Raw genomic sequence first — 18,365 nt, forward strand, 5'->3', positions numbered from 1 at the left:
TGTGAGTCACAGTATGGAACACACAATCCCTTGTTATTTTGTTTAAATAGTCAGTGGCTCTTAAACAGATTTAGTTTCTAAGGAAAAATCTTATGTATTTATTCATGTAATTACCATTTCTAATGATCTTTGCTACTTTGTCTAAGGCTACACTTTTATTTGGTATCATTTCCCTTTTGCTTAAAAAATATCCTTGAACATTTTTCGTGCATTGTTTACTTCTGAAGTCTTCCCATGTTTTCTTACTTTGAAAAAATATTTTGATTTCTCCTTGGTTTAAAAAATGGTATTTTTGCTTCATTGATAATTTTTTCTTTCAATAATTTGAAGGTGTTGTTCCACTGTCTTCTGACTTGCATTCTTTCAAACAATAAAACTGATATCCTTAACCCTTGTTCCTCCACATAAAGCATGTATTTTCTTACTATTATTGCTATAGTTTTAAGATTTTATCACTGGGTTTGAACAATGATGTGCCTTGATGTTGGTTTCTTTGTCTTCTTGTGCTTTTCTTTCACTGAGCTTCTTAAGTGGTATTTACAATTTTCATCAAATTTGGAACATTTTCTACTACTATTTCTTTGAAACTTTTTCTGCTTCCATATCTCCTCTTGCAGTTACCTCACAGTTTACTCTCATTTTGTTTTTATGCTCTTTTCATTGGTGGATTGGAGTGGGATGATTCATTTTTTTCCTTTCTGTTTCACTGACAGTTTCTATTGCTATGCCTGCAAATTCATTCTTTTCTTGTATAATGTGTAATCTACCATTAATCCTACCTACTGTATGTATTTTTGGGGGGAGCTACTTTCTTATATCTTTCATGTCTCTACCTAAGTTTTTAACAAATGGGATAGTTATAACTATTTTAATGTCCTTGTCTGCTAATTCTAATATCTGTGCCAGTTACAGCCTAATCTCAGTTACAGATCAGTTTATTATTCTCCATATTATAGGTCATGTTTTCTACTTCTTTTCCAGATGTGAATCTTAACTTGTTGGTGGTGGGCATTCCTATAAATCTTCTTGAGTTTGTTATGCTACTTGGAAACAGTTCAATCTCTTCAGGTCTTATTTTTGTGAAGTGTTAGGTGAGTCTGAAGTAATGCTCACATGGGGCTAATGATTCCCTCTTTTTGAGACAGGATCTTCCTGAGCAAATGGCTTCTTCATATACATGAACTTATCAATACTGCTGAATACAGAGGCTCCACTACAGACCTGTGAGGTTCTCTTTCTGATCACTCTTCTCTGATATTCTGTGCTATGGACTCTAGCTGCCTTGTCTTTGTACCCTCAGCTCTATCTCCTTAACTTGGAAGTATGCTGAATTCTCCTCAGTTGCCCCTCCCTGTGTCATGGCCTTGGAACTCTTATAAAGCACTAAGTTGGAGTGGTTGTTGGACCCATACCATCCGTTTCCATCTCTTAGGTTACCTCCAAAGTCTTGAAAAACACTGTTTCATGTATTTTGTCTGTCTCTTTGTTTTACATGAGCAGGTAAATCCAGTATTACTACTCCATGTTGACCAGAAGCAACTGCTGGTTACCAAATTTGTAATAAGACTAATGTGTTTACCACTAAGACAGTAGTTCTAAGAAACAGCAAAACAGAAGTTTCCTCTTCTAATTTCTATATTTAGAATCAAACTACCTAAAACCCAAAGATCATCAATGCTTCAATATGCTCTTAAATATCAATTGTATGAATCTTATTGATAATATATTATATATCATATCTTTACATAAACCTGTTAAAATTATAAGAAAAAAGTTTTTAATGAACTTAAAGAGTCAATGTTTGAAAGCCCTGTTAAGTTTTACTTCAAGAGGACAAAAAAAGGAAACATTTTCCAACATAATAATCAGGTAAAAATCTCACTTCAACATAAAAATAAGATCTTTGTGTATCTTTACTATCACACTATGGTCTCACCTGTCAAACAGTGACAAAAGTGTGAGTCTGTCAAAGTTAATGCCAATCCACAGCTGGGGTAGGATCCAGAAGCGGTAATAGTGTTTAACCTTTTGAGTGGCTTCTTCTGTTGGACCATAAGTGGCTGCCAAGTCAGGGCTTAAATCAATATCCTGTTGTTCCAACAAATCTGTATCAATGGTCAACAGTCTATTCAATCGAATCTGTGGGAGAGAGAGCTTAAAAAAAAAATCAGCATTGAACAAATTGAAATATCTTTAATTTAAATATTTCTAATGACTCAAGATTTATCAGTTAGCATCTAGATTATCTAAACCTCTAATTCTCTACTCTAGTCCACTCCTTGTGAAAACTTGAAGATTATTAGAAACCACTGAAATTGACAACAGAAAGTGAACTAAAACAAAAACTAATAAACAGACTTTTTGGAAAGATTCTATTGGAAAAATGTTTTAAATCTTAAAATTTTATGGATGTATACCATGAAATCACTTGAGTAGATCATTTGTGGCTTTCTTCTCCCTGTCCTATTTATGCTCTTTTCTCATTAAGCTATGAACATCACTGTCAGTGGCAAATCCGAATCCTTCATCTCTCATATTTCCTGCAGTTTCTTATCTACTTACCACCTCAAGCACCCCACCCCCATTTTTGTTTTGGCAGGCTCCTCACCTGAGGCTATGGGAATCACTACACTACATTTCTCTTAGCTTTTGCTCATCTGTTGATCTGTTCTGCAGTTTCTCTTCCCTCTGAAAGTATCAAAAAATTGACCATCTCTGGCATAGCACTAGGCAACATTTTGCTATCTCAAGGTTCCAATTTTTGCTTTCCTATGGTGTTTCCAGAATACGCACAATAGTAAAAAAGTCGAGAGAGTCTTTGCATTAAAAACATGTATGGGTATAGGCAATTTGCTTCCCATATACAACATAGCCATTTCTAACCCTAAGCAATGATGAATACTCCCACTCTTTTCTTACTATTTATACCAAGGTTTCTCATTTTGGCACTACTGACATTAGAAGCCAGATAATCTTTGTTGTGGGGGCTGTACTATCCACTGTGGAATGTTTCACAGCATCCCTATCCCCTACCCACGACATACCAGTAGTGTAATGCTAGTTATGACAAGCAAAAATGTTTCCACTGCTCTATGCCAATTCACATCTATGGTCTTAAAGCCCTGTTCATAACTCATCTTCAAAAAGCTACTAAAAATTAATCTCTTTGATATGAAATTCATCTGTATATAACTCCACATGTTGCTTTTAAGGACTTTGTCTTTTCCAACTTGAAAATATACATCTTGATGACAAATGTAGTGTTTTAAAAATCCCAATGTATCACATATGGCAAATTTTTACATAAAAAATGTCATTACTAAGTTTGCCCCACACACAGTTGTAATAGTTAACCAATAGTTAAATAACTACAATAACATTTAAAGTAAGATTGCCAAATGGCACAATTAAAAATGGCATAACTAGAGTATAATGATGGTGAGTACATACTCTCAAGAGTATGTAGATTGCTGATTCATAACTATGGCTAATTAAATTTCTTGGTTTATTTGTGTCTTACCAAAGGATATATTAGATATTAAAAGCATTTTGCCATAGTTTTCAACAAAATTGACATTTTATGACCCCAACAATTTGTCAGACTTTTACAGCTATCTATATATTTTTTGGATTGAATCTGAAAATATGTTATCAAAATGAAGAAAAACCTACCACATCATGTGGATAAAATCGAACTGAGGTAGAACTGGATACATGAGAATCCGTGTCACTAAAATAAAATGAAAAAGACTTTAGGTAATAAACAACTTGTCAAATAGTAGAAAGAAAAATAAATCCTTCAGCAATTACATGATATTTACACTATCTTCACTTTTCTGTGTAAACTTCAAAATGCAAAATGGCATTTTCCTAGAGTTGCCATTACTACTTAGCATCTGGGTCAGAGGCCTCATGTTCACATTTCTGGGGGGAGTTGAAATAGGGTCTGATTATGTAGCCCAGGCTAGTCACAAACTCATGACCCTGCTGCCCAACCTCCCAAGTGCTGGGATTACAGGCATGCACCCCCATCCTGACTTTGCTCAGATCTCTTCCTCAGCTGACTAAAATCCTGCACAAGCAACCTAACTTCTTTATAGCTCAGTTTCCTCACCAATAACAAAATAATAGTGCCTGTACCACAAGGTTCTTATGAAAGTATTTAATTAAGATAGTCCAACGAAAACAATGAACAAACTGACTGGAGTGAGTAGACAAAATAAACTTAAGATATAATATAATAGCCTAGAATGTGACAGCCCAGTAAAGTCTGGATTTCAAAATAAGGCTTTATCACATTTGAAGTGTAAGGAATTATTCTTCTCTTGAATTACACTAGATGTGGTGACTAAGGGTTTCCATTCTCAACCCCCGTATTTCCACTGTTACAGAATCAGCTAACACTCCGAGTTAATAATTTTTTGCCAGTGAGTTCAGCATGCTGAACTGAATGACTCCAAGATCCTAGTGCTTTAAATGGCCCTTCAAAACTTAAAAAGTAAGTCGACTGTGCAAAGCTGTACAACATTTAGAGAGATGTGGCTCATTATTAAACAGAAGTCCTACAATATGAAACAAATGATCTTTGTAAGGAATGTGAACTAATTAACTAATAATGGATTTCAAAGCAGCAATTTGAATCCAATGAACAGTAAGATTAAAAATTTTAGAAAGCTGGTGTTAACACATTCTAAAACTACAATTGATTGTTATATGATCCAGATTTGCTTTTCTCCCAAAGTCTTTGTTTCCTTCCTAAGAAGAAAGAAAAGCAGCTAAATGTTAGCATTTCACCAATTTTAAGAAACTTTTTTTTTTTTTTAAGACAAAGCTGGTTGTTTAAAAGGGTGCTTAAAGTCAGGTACCCATGGTTTGCACCTGCAATCCTAGCTACTTGGGAGACTGAAATCAAGAGGATGGTAGTTCAAGGCTAACCCAGGCAAAAAGTTTGAGAGGCCCCCCTCTCCAAAATAACCAGAGCAAAAGGGACTGGAAGTGTGGGTCAAGTGGTACAACACCAGCATTGCAAGCAGGAAGCCTTGAGTTCAAACCCAAGTGTCCCCGCCCCAAAAAAGGTACTTGATCAAACCCTTACAAGGAAATAAAACTTGAAATTTTCATAAAGAAAACCGGTAACTCTGAACTTAGTTATGTAATCATTTTTCTGATGAAATATAGAAGAGCATGAAATCTATAGTGAAATTTGAAACTAGGAAAACTTTCCCATACTAAAAAATTTTTGACTTCATTTTATACATAACAGCTTTACATTTAAAAACACTAATGTAAACATTTTCAAAATAACTTTTATATTTCAGATGGTGATTTATACATAGTAACAGGTACTGTATATTTGAAAACAGCTAGGAGTAGATTTTCAGTGTTCTCGCCACAAAAAAATAAGTATGTGAGGAAAGACATGGTTGATTAACTAGATCTAGTCATTTCACAATATATACGATATTTTATAACATCATGTATACCTGTAAGTATATATCATTTTTATCAAACAGAAAAATAATTTTAAAGCAAACTTTTTATACCTTTAAAACATGGAAAACATTCGCAAGTTATATGCACACCCCTAAAGTCTTCATACATACCAGATATTTGATGCTCTTCGTGCTGCTGGTTCAAAATTCACAAGTGACATATCGCAGCCACCCGTCTCATAGAGTGTAGATGAGAACTTACCTGGCAAATAAAAGACATGTCAAAAAAGCCATTAGAATACTCAGAAGTCTTCCTTCATTATACACTAAATTTCCTAACTTTTTATATTTAAAAAATACTACAACTTTTCCAATGTATTTTTAAAAAAGGATCTGCATGTTATTTAGAAAGATGTGAATTGAAAAAGAGTGCTAGATCAACCACGGGGTAAAGTAGCAACATTTACGACCAGGTATCAAACGTAAAATATGCACATCAGCTTTCTCTTTTCTCCAACCCAGCATTGTCACAAGTAATCATATGAATCAATGTAATATTGTTTAAAGATCACCTAACCACACCTGTAGGTGGTAGTAGTCCTACGTAAAGCTGCTTAAATTCTAACACAGTTCGAACTTTAAGAGAAAAAAACTTTTATTTTTATTTTTAAGAAGAAATGAAGTCATAAAGGCTTTAAGGAAGCTCAAGGATTTGAATGAGCCATAATAATGGTGGTAATAATTAAAATACTAAACCAACATTACTTGTATGATTCTTCCACAAAAGCTCTGAAAACTTTAGGAATAGCAATTGTTATAGCCAAATATCTCTACAAATTGATAAAAAAAAAGTTCAGAAATTAAATTGAATGCAAATGAACATGGATTAAAAAACAAAACAAAACAGCGATGAGTGGAGTCCAATCTCTTTTCCCTGCTTTAAGACCCTGTTGCAATGGTCCCTATACCTCTCAACATGGTGGTTCTCCTGAACAAATAAGCAGTAAGAACAAAAACCCAGCTGTCTTACAATGACCTTTACTATACAAAATGACTTTCAATAATGGAATTTTAAAGATCCAGATATTGCCTAAAATGTATTCCTGAGGATCTATAAAGACAAATCAATGAGGAGGGCATATAAATAAATTAATATGAATTTCCAGTAGGGCAAAGAGATGAGGTATGCCCTGCAACCCTTAGGGCCTAGTTCAGGTTGCTTTTTGAGTATTTATGAAGTTCTTATTTTATTAGCTGGAATAACTAAGGTTCTAAATATGAGAAATCTTAAAGGGCAATTTTAACTTGATGACAGGGCTAAAAGTCAAATTTTTTCCATGCCTATTATGGAAACAATATACAATAAGGACTTTTATTTACATGAACTATTTGAAAAAATAACAATAAAAGGACCCCATAATAGATTAACATTATAACTAAGGATTTTCAGGATATTTCTACCATTACTTCATTCTTTAAAAGGACTAGACCCAGAATAAAATACTTTAATAAATTAAGAGTAAGTACATTCTATCAATAATGAGATAAAACATGTAAAATTTTATTTTATTATAGTGTTATCTGTAGTAGCATTTCTTGGTCAGAATAACATATTCGCAAGATAAATTAGGGAAAAAAGCTTTCTATGATATACTTAGTTCATTTGCTGTATTTTTTCAAGGGAGGATGATTTAGTGTTGATTACCTAAGTCTCTGTTTTCTCCTAGGCCTTTAGTCATGAGTCATTTAGAAACCAGATTAATGGACAAAAATGAAATGATACAATGTGTCAACTTGCTTATTCCTTAGATGTATCACTGAAAGTTTTTCTGAAGTAATACAGAAGACTGGCGAATTGCTAGTGAAAAATAAAAATACTGGCTCAATTGAAATTTTAGAATGTAAACTGTAATTTTTAATTCCATTCTCATTTACCATGGATAAACAAAGACTGGGTGTGCTGTCATAATTAAACTTAGATATACAGAAAAAACATTGATCAAAACCATAGATTGCAAAAATGCAGAATTATAAGCCCATGTTGTGACTAAATCAAAAACTAACAAAGAGTGGGGGGCCTGACTACCACGTGGGACATTCAGTAAGGAAAGAATGTATACACTTGTAGGTTGTAACACCACAATTTATATGTATTTTCAAAATAAATTAATTCTGTATTCAGTAAGTGAATTCTGTATTCAGAATAAGTGAATTCTGTATTCAGTTTAAATTAGTACAGTCTATTCTGAATACTTCAGCTTTCCATAGGATTTTTAGTAAACTAAGTTCTCTTTTTAGTATATTAAAACTGTTTACATACAACTAAAGATATTATCTTTGTAATTTTCAAAGGGAACAGTGAAGATTATTAATTCATTTTACTTCATGTTGTCTTTTATGTACACATATTTAACATTAAACTTAATAGAAATAGTTACATTTTAAATAATTTAAAATTTCTAATTTAAACAGAGGCACAGAACAGTTCAAGGATCAAAAGACTACAACTTTAACAAATGTGCATGACTTTAACAGCGCTTTTTCTTCCTGAAGAACACATTCAAGTATTAACTACAGATGGAACTTGTCCGAACAAACATATTGTAACCAGGCTTCATGATGCATGAACATGAAAGAACAATTTCATACCCAGTTGGTATAGCACCTGACAGCACTTCAGAAGTACCAAACTTCACTTTGAAGATAAGCAAATCAGGAAAAAATCTTACTAAAAGTGTATAGCTTAAAGATCCAGTGAAAAATTCAGCAACACTTTAATGTACTAATATGAAAATCTACCAAAGGATAAGCTACCAAGTCTATTAAAAATAACTGAAACATAAACAAGTATATATTGCTATTGACTTATAAAAATTAAAATATCTTATATAAGTTTTCTATCTAATTTGAAATCAAAACTATATTTAAGTTTTAGATTCAAAATACTATAACCCTACTTTAATATTATCCTATATTAAGAAAAATACCTCAAATTAAGTATTATTTCTAATGACTATAAACTGGGATGAAAGCAAAACATCAGTGAAATATGTCCTCTTCACATGAGTTGTGACTATAAACAAAACCATCTCATAATTCAACTCCCAGTTCAAAATTACATATCATAGAATGGTTCTGTCATATTTTAAGGCAGAAAAAAAAAATCAACTTCTGACAAAATAAACAAACTGGAAGCTGGAATTTCAGACCTGGAAAAATGGTATTGGCCATAAGAAAGCATCTTTAAACACACATGCACACACACACACACATACACACACACACACACACACACACACACAATTTTAAGGTACCTGGCATTTTCCATTTTTGAATATTTAGAAATTAATGCTATTGTATGGAAAAAGTAAACTTGTTAATTATACAAAAGGATTTTTGTGAATAGGAGAATTTCAAAGTAAGCACAGGTCAATAAGTGAGTGATGTGCAAAGGAAACTAGATACTGACTATGAGACCAAGGACACTTAAAGCTTTTGCCTGAAGCCATGAATGGCATGACAAATTCTAGACAAATACTGGCAAGATACAGATGAAAAATGTGGGAAAGTAATGGGATTCTCTAACTTGTCCTATCAATAAGACTCACTATATGATGCAAAGACAAGCACATCAAGAATAGCACTAACCTAGGAAACTCCTACTGCATTCTTGAGGTCACTCATTTTTCTAAAGATATCTATGTGATTTGGATGGAGCTGGTTACCAGGGATAAATCATCTACAGGATTTTCCTGTGTGTGCGTGTGTGTGTGTGTGTGTGTGTTAGAGAAAGAGATAGAGAGAGAGAGACAGAGAAAGAGAGAGAGAGACAGAGAAAGAGAGAGAGAGAGAGAGACTGGGATTTAGACTCAGGACCTCACCCTTACTAGGCAAGCTAGAGGGTTCTCCTAATCCTCCAGAAACCAACAACAAAGGAGGCCTGTTCAATTTCTAGGATACTTTTCTTCTTTGACCTCCAACCCTACTCCACTCATTCTGTGTCATCCAATTCCAATCCTGACACACTGTCCTAAGCAAGAGAAAACCTCTCGCTTTTCTAATACTACTCTTAGGACAAGAAGTGGCTAACGAAAGCAAAGTAAATTTAAAAAGTGGTTTCTAGAAGACTGTTGGAGGACCATACACAGCTATATGACTAACAAGTACTCTCAATAACTAGAAACAGTGCTTACTTTTAATGATGGTGCATGCTGTATTCACAATGCTATCTCAATGAATGCATAATAACATTTTTACGGTGAGCTCTAATTTCTTGGATTTCCCCTTACTATCATGAGTAGTGACACTAAGTCTAGAGGTAACATCATGAGTTACACCCAGACAAAAATAACTCACTACATTGCTGGTTATAGGCTAAGAACTGTTTCTCTCTACACCAGGGTCAGCAAACTTTTTCTATGGGGAACCAAGTATTTATTTTGTAAGCTTTGTGGGCCCAAGAGTCTATGCTGTAGCCATTCAAATCTGTCATTGAACATAAAGCTGCCACAGACAACACATAACATAAAACATGTACTTATTTTCTTTATTTTACTTACAAACTAGGCATTGAGCTAGACTTAGCCCACAGCTATAGTCTGTCAATCCCATTTTACCTAGACCAAGAGCCTTGGGGTTCTAAAACTTCTTCATCTTTGTGATATAATGGAAAATTTGTAATTTCAAGTTTCAATATTTAGCCCCAGCCCTTCTTCCTGATATGTATAATGCTGTGCTGCATTTTTAAAATAGGAGAATAAGGAAAAGAGGAGGAATGAGAAGATGGTTTAGAAGACAGCTTTAGAGGACTAGTGACAATAAAAGTGATTTACACACTGATATATTTTACTGAATAGCCCTATTATTCTCTGGTTCTGACATTTCTGAATTCATTGTTAACACTCCACTCCTGTTCCCTAATCCCCAGATCAGCTGAACTTTCCAAAGTACATGTACTAGTTCATATTCTGCTGATTTCAGCATCTGCTTACATCAAAGGGGCATGTGCTTCTTATCTTGGCAAAATAATCTACGGTAACAATGTTGATGACATTTAGATTGGTCAAGTAAACAAAAAGGTAAGTCACATAAAAGAAGAAAATATTTGTAACTAGACAAATAAGTTGAATCTAAAATATCAAAAAAACTCTTATTTCTCAACAGTTAAAACACCAACAACCTACATATTTAAATGAGTAAAATATATGGACACAAATGACATATTTGTGGTCACAGATATTTATGTGCTCAATAAACACATCAAAAGATGCTCACCAAATGGTAACAGAAATGCAAATTTAAGCCACAATGAGATATCATCATGTGTACCCATTAGGTTTAAAGTTATAAACACCAAGACAGCAAATGTTGGCAAAGATGGGAACACTTGGAACTCAGTGGTGGGAATGTAGAACTGTTAAAAACAAAACAAAACAAAAACAATGCAGACATTTTGTTTCCAATACCCCCAACCTAGAAACAACACAAATTTCCATCAACAGGAACAATATATAGTATGTTCATATGGTAATACTTAGCAACAGGGAAGAAACTAACATTTAACATGATAAATCTTAAAAGCATTATGCTATATGAGAAACTAAACACCAAAGGTCACATACTATATGATGGTATCTATGTCCACTTCTAGAAGAGGAAAAACCTCAGTGACCAAAAGTAGATTAGTGCTTGCCCATGGCCAGAGGCAGAACAGGGAGGGACTGCATTGGGGCACACAAAGAATCTTTTAAAAGTGACAGAAACATCCTGCATCATGACTGTGGTATTTCACAGGTGTATATATCTGATAAAACTCATGAAATTGTACATGTTAGACGGGTAAAATTTATTATATCTAAATTATATATCCATAAAACTGGAGGAAAAAAAGACTACTTAGCTAAGAGTCCAAGCGGACGGATGAATATGAGACAGCGTGTAGTCAGTGAAATTTTCACAAAATTCTAACCAAGACTGTAGAGAATGTCATTGGTATTTGTTGTTGTTTATTGTTCCATTTTTAAAATATTTTCTTTAGACGAGTCAAAGAGTATATAAAACGAAGAAAGTTCTCCATTCCCCAGAGACAGCTACTACCAAGAACATAATCTTTGTTATTCTGAACAATTTTTATATGCATTTTGTCCCAAGACAAATGGATTATTTTCCTCATATGTACACTTATGATGTTTCATTTTTTCCCTTATGAATGTCAATAATACAGATGTACTGAGTTCTAAATACTGCATGATCAATTACTATGAGTCATGAATTACTACATTATGTGTATCATCATTTATCAGTTTTCCAGTGGTGGGCACTTAAAAGTTCTGTGCAGTTTTTCAAAATTATGAACATTGCTACAACGAATATTTATGTGAATTTAAACTTGCATGTTTATAAAATTTGTACATTAAAAGACATGGGCATTTTTGGTTTATAATTCCCATTTGCCATTCAAAAATGTTCTCTTATTTAGTCATTTCTCCAAAACTTTATGAACAATAGACACCACTACACTTTCAACAGATGAAAAATAATCTCAATCCTGTTTTAAATTTCCAATTTAAAAAATGACAAGCAAGGTTGACTGTTTGGCCCATCAATGTAAAACAGCTTTTTCCATAGTTCACTATTCCTCATCATATTGATGTGAAATCCTTATCATCTTATCGTGCCAAAACTGATGACTGACCTCCAGTATCCATCCTCTCCTTATTCCTTTTAATAATAGCACCCTTTCCTAACTGATTTTCAGCTATGCTAGGTCCACCTAGTTAGAACCACTTCCTAGACTCTTTTGCAGCCATATGGCATCTTCTAAGCTATAAGTCAAAATTCTGTAAATAATAAAATTTGTATTATTTCAATAAAAATAAATATTTTAGTTTCATTTTTATACTTTATTTTATGCTGCCTTTCAACCCCCCAGAAAGGATTAAAAAGAGAATTTATCACTTTATACTCAAAAACACTTTTTAAAAAGGGTAAGATCAAGGTTGTTGCACAAAGAATGTAACTTTTTTGTCAGATGAATGAAAATGATCTACCGTAACATAAAGAACTATAGAATAAACTCTAATGTCTCACAAAGTTCTAACTCTGTACTTACAGAGACCAAGAAAAGTAATTACAATATAGCCCAAATAGACAGAGTAGTACACATATTTTATAAACACCAAGACTAACTCTAATAAAAATCACTAAAGTATTTCAAGTCATCTCAGTCTCTGCTTTTAATAGTAAAAAAATTTAAAGGATCTGAAGTATACTTCTGCTTAATAATGCACAACTGCTGAATAAGAAGTTAACACTCAACAGAGTGTTGCCAGATTTCCTGTAAGTTTTCTGGAGCTGACTACATCTTCTAGTTAATTTAAAACTCTGTAGTAGACTATCTCTAAGAATAGTTTGTTAATACTTGTTCAGTAATGAAACAAAAAACCCTCAAAACATCAATTCGAGAATCAATTTTAAACCCCTAAAACATTAAACAAAGCAAGAAAGCTTTAATCAGAGAAGAACAACTTACGATATTTACATATTTTTTATTTTTCTTGATAAATTTAAAACTCCCAGACTGGAGTCATGGCTCAAGTAGTAGAGTGCTTGATTAGCAAGCTCAAGGCTCCAGAGTTCAATCCCCAATACTACCAAAAAAACCCATCAAAAACAAAAAAATCCCACTCCCTTGTACTTGTTTACATCAATTTTAATTTTTCAAATGGAGATAAAAAAAATTTTACATCCTCACCATTTACACACACACACACACACACACACAAGAAAACAAAACCCACAGGCCAATTTTTCTATACTATCTGATATTATCTAGAACATTTCTTTTGAGATGCTGTGATACATACTGACACTGTAACTGGAAGAGGAAATTTCATAACTACTAACAAGTGATTATTAACATTTATAGAAAAGGCTCTGCAAACACAAAGTATAATTTTAAGACCTTCCAAACTCAGAGTCTCTTACGTGACTTCATTTGGGCACTATGCCAGTTTATTTTGCTTATTTTTGTTGCAGTTTTACCCACAAACAGCATGAAATCACTTCAATAAAAAAGTTCAATAAGACACTGATCAGAATGAAATCAGACTTTTAAGACATGACATTTAAAGAATATATTACACTGAAAGATTTGGGAAATTCTGATGAAAATTATATTTTCAAAAATATTAATTTAAAAATTTATTCATCACTATGTTGTTTGAGCTTTAAAAAAATTTTTACTACATTTTCATGGAAATGGAAGTCTGAGAAAAGCAGTAATTCAAGTTTATCTTCTAAATTACACCATTTATTTTTATTTTTGTTTCTTTTTGGGAGTCCTGGGTTTTAAACTCAGGGCTTCTCATTTGCTAGGAATCCTTTGTAAAAATTCCACACTCTTAGAGAACATTGTGGGTAACTTTTAACATACTTGAGTATACAGTACCCAAATTCACTCACAAAATTATCTTAATATTGCTACTTAAAACCACCAAGAAAATTAAACCATGCCACAAAAGTACTATAGTTTCTCTACCAAATATCTGTTTGGTAAATTTCTGGAACAACTTTATATGGTATGGAGTAGGTATCACTTTCCATTCATTGTTTCTTCTGTACTAATTATTAAATAACTAAGCATTCAATGTGGTAGCATTAACCTATCATAGGCCAACACGAGCTATCAGAAGGCAGATAAACACAAAAGATTGAACCCAGATTTCAAAAGACTGTCCTGAGTGTCCACCAACAAATGCTGAACTATATTCCAATTAGAAGAGACTTTTTGCCCTAAGAATGGTAAGACAATTCAGACATCTGTATTTCTAACATTCTGTATGTAGTTTTAAAATAAGACTTTATAACTAAAGCTGCTTAACTAATATGTTAAGCAAACTATAAACTTTTACTGAGGAAAATCATCTCCTATGTTTGCTCTGGTAAATCTAAAAATCTGAAACGAATCTTTTTTACTTCACTTTAGCCAATCTACTACTACCATGAAGCCAGTGGACAATTTTATACTCAGATTCACAAATCCTTTGTCCAAAGGAACTTTGGGATAGCCAGTGATAAATATCGATACTATCACATGACTGATTTTATCTGCAACTAAAAAGTATTACTTGCAACTAAAACAACTAAATTGAAATCTACCTTATTCTCTCTCCAGTACCCTCCTTAAGCACACTCCTACCTCTCTGAATTATAAAGGCAAAAGCAAAAGCAGTCTACATTTAAAATTAAAGTGTTTCACTGTTTCCTAATGTTATTTAGAAATGATCACACACACATGGTACTTTCATACATATCTTAGATGACCATTTCCAAGTTTCTGTGTGATCTGCTAAAGATGATTATTTTCATCAATATGCACATTTACCAATTCTCCCACCCATTTTGTAAGACTTTTACAAAATGTAAAAGGATTCCAAGAATAGATAGCACATGAGGTTTTATTAAACCTAATTTTGGCACCTTACACCACATCAGATCAGCTGGCTTTGTCATCTTTATAAGTAAAAAGCACGGATAAATAAAACCATAGTGAGTAAATGCTTTGAAGTGAATATTTCGGCATAACAAGATTTTCTTCACTAGATTTACTTAAAGCACTATTAATTTGCATCCTAAGCATGAAGAAACCTGGACCATGTAGAGAAATAGAAATCCAAGTATAAAATTCTATTGTTTAATAATGCATAATGCAGGTATTTGAGTAGATATGAGTTATTGAGGCTTTAAACTATACTACAGCTCCAAAAATTAGCTAATAACTTAGATGTATATTTCTAGACATATTAAAAGGAAAAAGAAATATATTTTGTAAACTTATCTGATATTAACACAGAGCCATGATATCTGCAGAACACTGCATTTAGGACTATAATAAATCCTACTAAATACGGACATATTAAAAAAAAAGATTAGGAAATTTTTTTTTAAAGTAACAAATCATTAGAAAGCACTTCTGCCTGTCCTATATATAAACCATTCAAAGAATTCAAAGAAATTAAGGTTTAGTCAAAATCATTTTTTAATCCACATTTTCCCATATGGTATAAGTGCCTGGGAGTAACAGAATTGTCCATATTATTTTGAGAAATTACTAAAGTATGAACATTTATTAACATATTACCTACCTATTAATAACGGGCAGGCGCAAAAGAAAAAGTGGAACACAGAAAGAAACAGAAAAGTAAAAAGCAAAAGTCAAATTTTCCTTACACATGGGGCAAATCCTATGGAAGCAGTGTTCCTATGCACAGTCCCAAAATAAAGCAATCTCAGGAAAGAATTGCTGCATTAAAGTTTTGTATCACCAAGATTACATAAGGCCTGCATACCAAGTTCATCGTGCAAACTGCTACCGCCTACAGCAGATGCATTATCATGTGAGGCTTCTAAATGGACACTCCCATTTCTCACCAGCAAGGAGGCACTAGGACTGAGCACTGCAGCCTGGGAAGGGGGGCGGGACTGGACTTTGACCTGCGCTGTGGACTGCTGGCCTTGCTGACCATCTTGAAGGCTAGGAGAGAACATGGATTAGGAAGACATTACAGGGAAGAAAAGAGAAAATAGCTAGAATGAAATCAATATAGAACACTGATTTCAAAAAAGACGTTTTTTCAATGTAACCTAAGAAAGAGCCAACCAAGTTTGTAAAATATACAGATTATTCTTATTCTGGTCCTTTTAATCCTGATTCATGGTGAAGAATGCAATAGACAATTAATACAGATTTACACCGATCAATTTGCAACTTTCTTCCATCTCAAGCCAACTAAATTCTAAGGTAAGGAAACAACAGCAAAGAAGAATCATGAATATACATTCAGGTTCCCCAAAAGATAAACCGTACTTTTCAATTAAATACGCACTTTTACTTATAACCTTACAGAAATTCTGGAAATTTCCTTAAAATATTCTGAGATCTCAGTATCACAATAAAATAAAGTTTCTGCGTACTTGAAAGCCAAAGGATCTTACCAAATGCAACCAGGATGACAATTTTTAGTCAAAAGAAAATCACAAACTAGTGCAAGAGAACCAGAAAACCTGACTGTACCAGTTGAAATACACATGGCCGTTGAAAAATTGCCAGACAAGTAATATGAAGTGTTATCTATAAAAACCTCTGTATTTCTGAAATAGGCCACATTGATTATATACAAAGGATTAATTAAAAATTATGTTCCCTTAACAAATTTTGTGATTTCCTTTTCCAATCCATATTGTTCCCTTGTTAACAAGGATCCATCATTTTAGAAAACCTGAATAATTTACAAACCTGTAACTGATCAAAGAATATCCTAATCTTTTCTAAATTTTGAAAAATATTTAGCATTTTGTGATTATAAATTTATTGTTTATCAAATTTATTCATGGAAATAAATTTTACATATTAACTCATTTTACATTTTATATTTTTATAAATTTGATATGACTTTTAATGTTCCTAGTAAAATATTTAAATTTAAACAGATGAAATTCATAAAAACATTTCATTTTAATTATTATGCATCATTCTCTACATGGTGTTCAAGCAATATTGCATTCTGTCAACATAAATTTACTCTGAAAAATTCCAGAGGCTGTTCCTAAAATTATTAGACCTCTAGAACAAAAAGAAAAATGCTATTAGAATGGTCTTACATGTTATCATTGTTGATGAGTATTAACTTCTCTCTAATCCTCCAAATTCAGTGTAATAGCTCTTTTGGTATCTATTTAAAACTTATATTCTATAAACTGTGAAAATAAAAGGTTAAATAGAAAACACTGTATATAATGCTTAGCCTATGGCTTGGCATCAGAATATTCTGGAACTACACTGCCTGATACAATAGCCCTGGACAATTATAAATTAATTGAAATTTTAGGCCCTTGCTCATGCTAACCACATTTCAAATGTTCAATAACCAAATGCCTTAGCTAGTTGCTACCACAGTGGACAACAGCTAGAAATTAGTGCCTACCATACAGGACAGTGAAGATTATATTTCTACCATCACAGGATGTTCTATTAACCAGCAGCATTCATTTTTCAGGCTTCTTTTAGGACACACTGAAAAGTAGGGGTTCTAAAGCAGAATAGAGGAATGCACAAAACATATGAGAAAACCAAATCTGCAAAATTTTGACTTGGGACTCTGCACTGATACTATTTAAGTCATAAGTATGAAAATATTTATTTAATAACTTTGGAATAGAATCTTTATACTATAGATAATGAAGAGATAATCATAACATAAACAGGTAAACTTTTATCTTCTGTACATATATAACTAATCTGTGCTGTTTCTCAGAAGCTATCTAAACTTATCCCCAACCTAACCAAAATGAACAAATTCAAAGCAGAAAGTAGTGAGGAAAGATGTTTCAGTAAGTTCAAATACCATGTCCTTTTAGATTTAGAAGACAGCAGAATTTTATAGACTATGTACTCACAAAATTTTCTATCAATTTTCACTTAAAAATCATAGGCAAAGGTATTAAATTGCAGTTAGTTGTATTTTAATGTGAATGTATTTAAAAATATAGTGATTCTCAATCCAACGATGTACAATATATATGCAAATACAGAAAATATTTTCAAAATATTGGGAAGTACATAAAAACCAACTCCAGAAAAAAGGAAATTAGCCAAAATCTATGAGAATATAAATGTCAAGTCTGAACATCAAAAGCTAGTAATAAAATATTTATATCCTTGAAATCCCTATTTCAAAACCCTTCAACAAAAAAAAGTTGTCATTTTTGCATAAATTGTCAGGAACCATTCCTGGGGGAGCGGGGTTACACTTCATTTCTAACTGATAATTAGCATGAATGTACCTTTTTTACAGTTTCAATTATGTGGAAAATTATCAGTTTGAGAAAAGGTAGCCAACTACTTTATAATACAGCAAAAGGAAAGGTAAAAGT

At 32.8% G+C, this 18,365-nt stretch overlaps 1 protein-coding gene across 9 annotated transcripts in view; it reads right to left on the reverse strand.

Moving 5' to 3' along the window:
• The window catches only part of Pcnx1 (pecanex 1), a 175,034-nt gene that overhangs the window by 90,363 nt on the left and 66,306 nt on the right, over positions 1 to 18,365 (reverse strand). For 7 of the 9 annotated variants that reach the window (XM_074067661.1, XM_074067660.1, XM_074067667.1 and 4 more), the window contains 4 exons: positions 15,782 to 15,966; positions 5,604 to 5,694; positions 3,673 to 3,730; positions 1,937 to 2,154 (listed from right to left, as the gene is read on the reverse strand). In XM_074067661.1, coding sequence (XP_073923762.1) covers positions 1,937 to 2,154; positions 3,673 to 3,730; positions 5,604 to 5,694; positions 15,782 to 15,966 — 552 coding nt within the window. The remainder of the gene's footprint in view (positions 1 to 1,936; positions 2,155 to 3,672; positions 3,731 to 5,603; positions 5,695 to 15,781; positions 15,967 to 18,365) is intronic. The other 2 variants (XM_074067666.1, XM_074067668.1) reach the window with 1 other exon arrangement.

The sequence above is a fragment of the Castor canadensis genome, chromosome 3, assembly GCF_047511655.1.
Source record: "Castor canadensis chromosome 3, mCasCan1.hap1v2, whole genome shotgun sequence".
Lineage (NCBI taxonomy): Eukaryota > Metazoa > Chordata > Mammalia > Rodentia > Castoridae > Castor > Castor canadensis.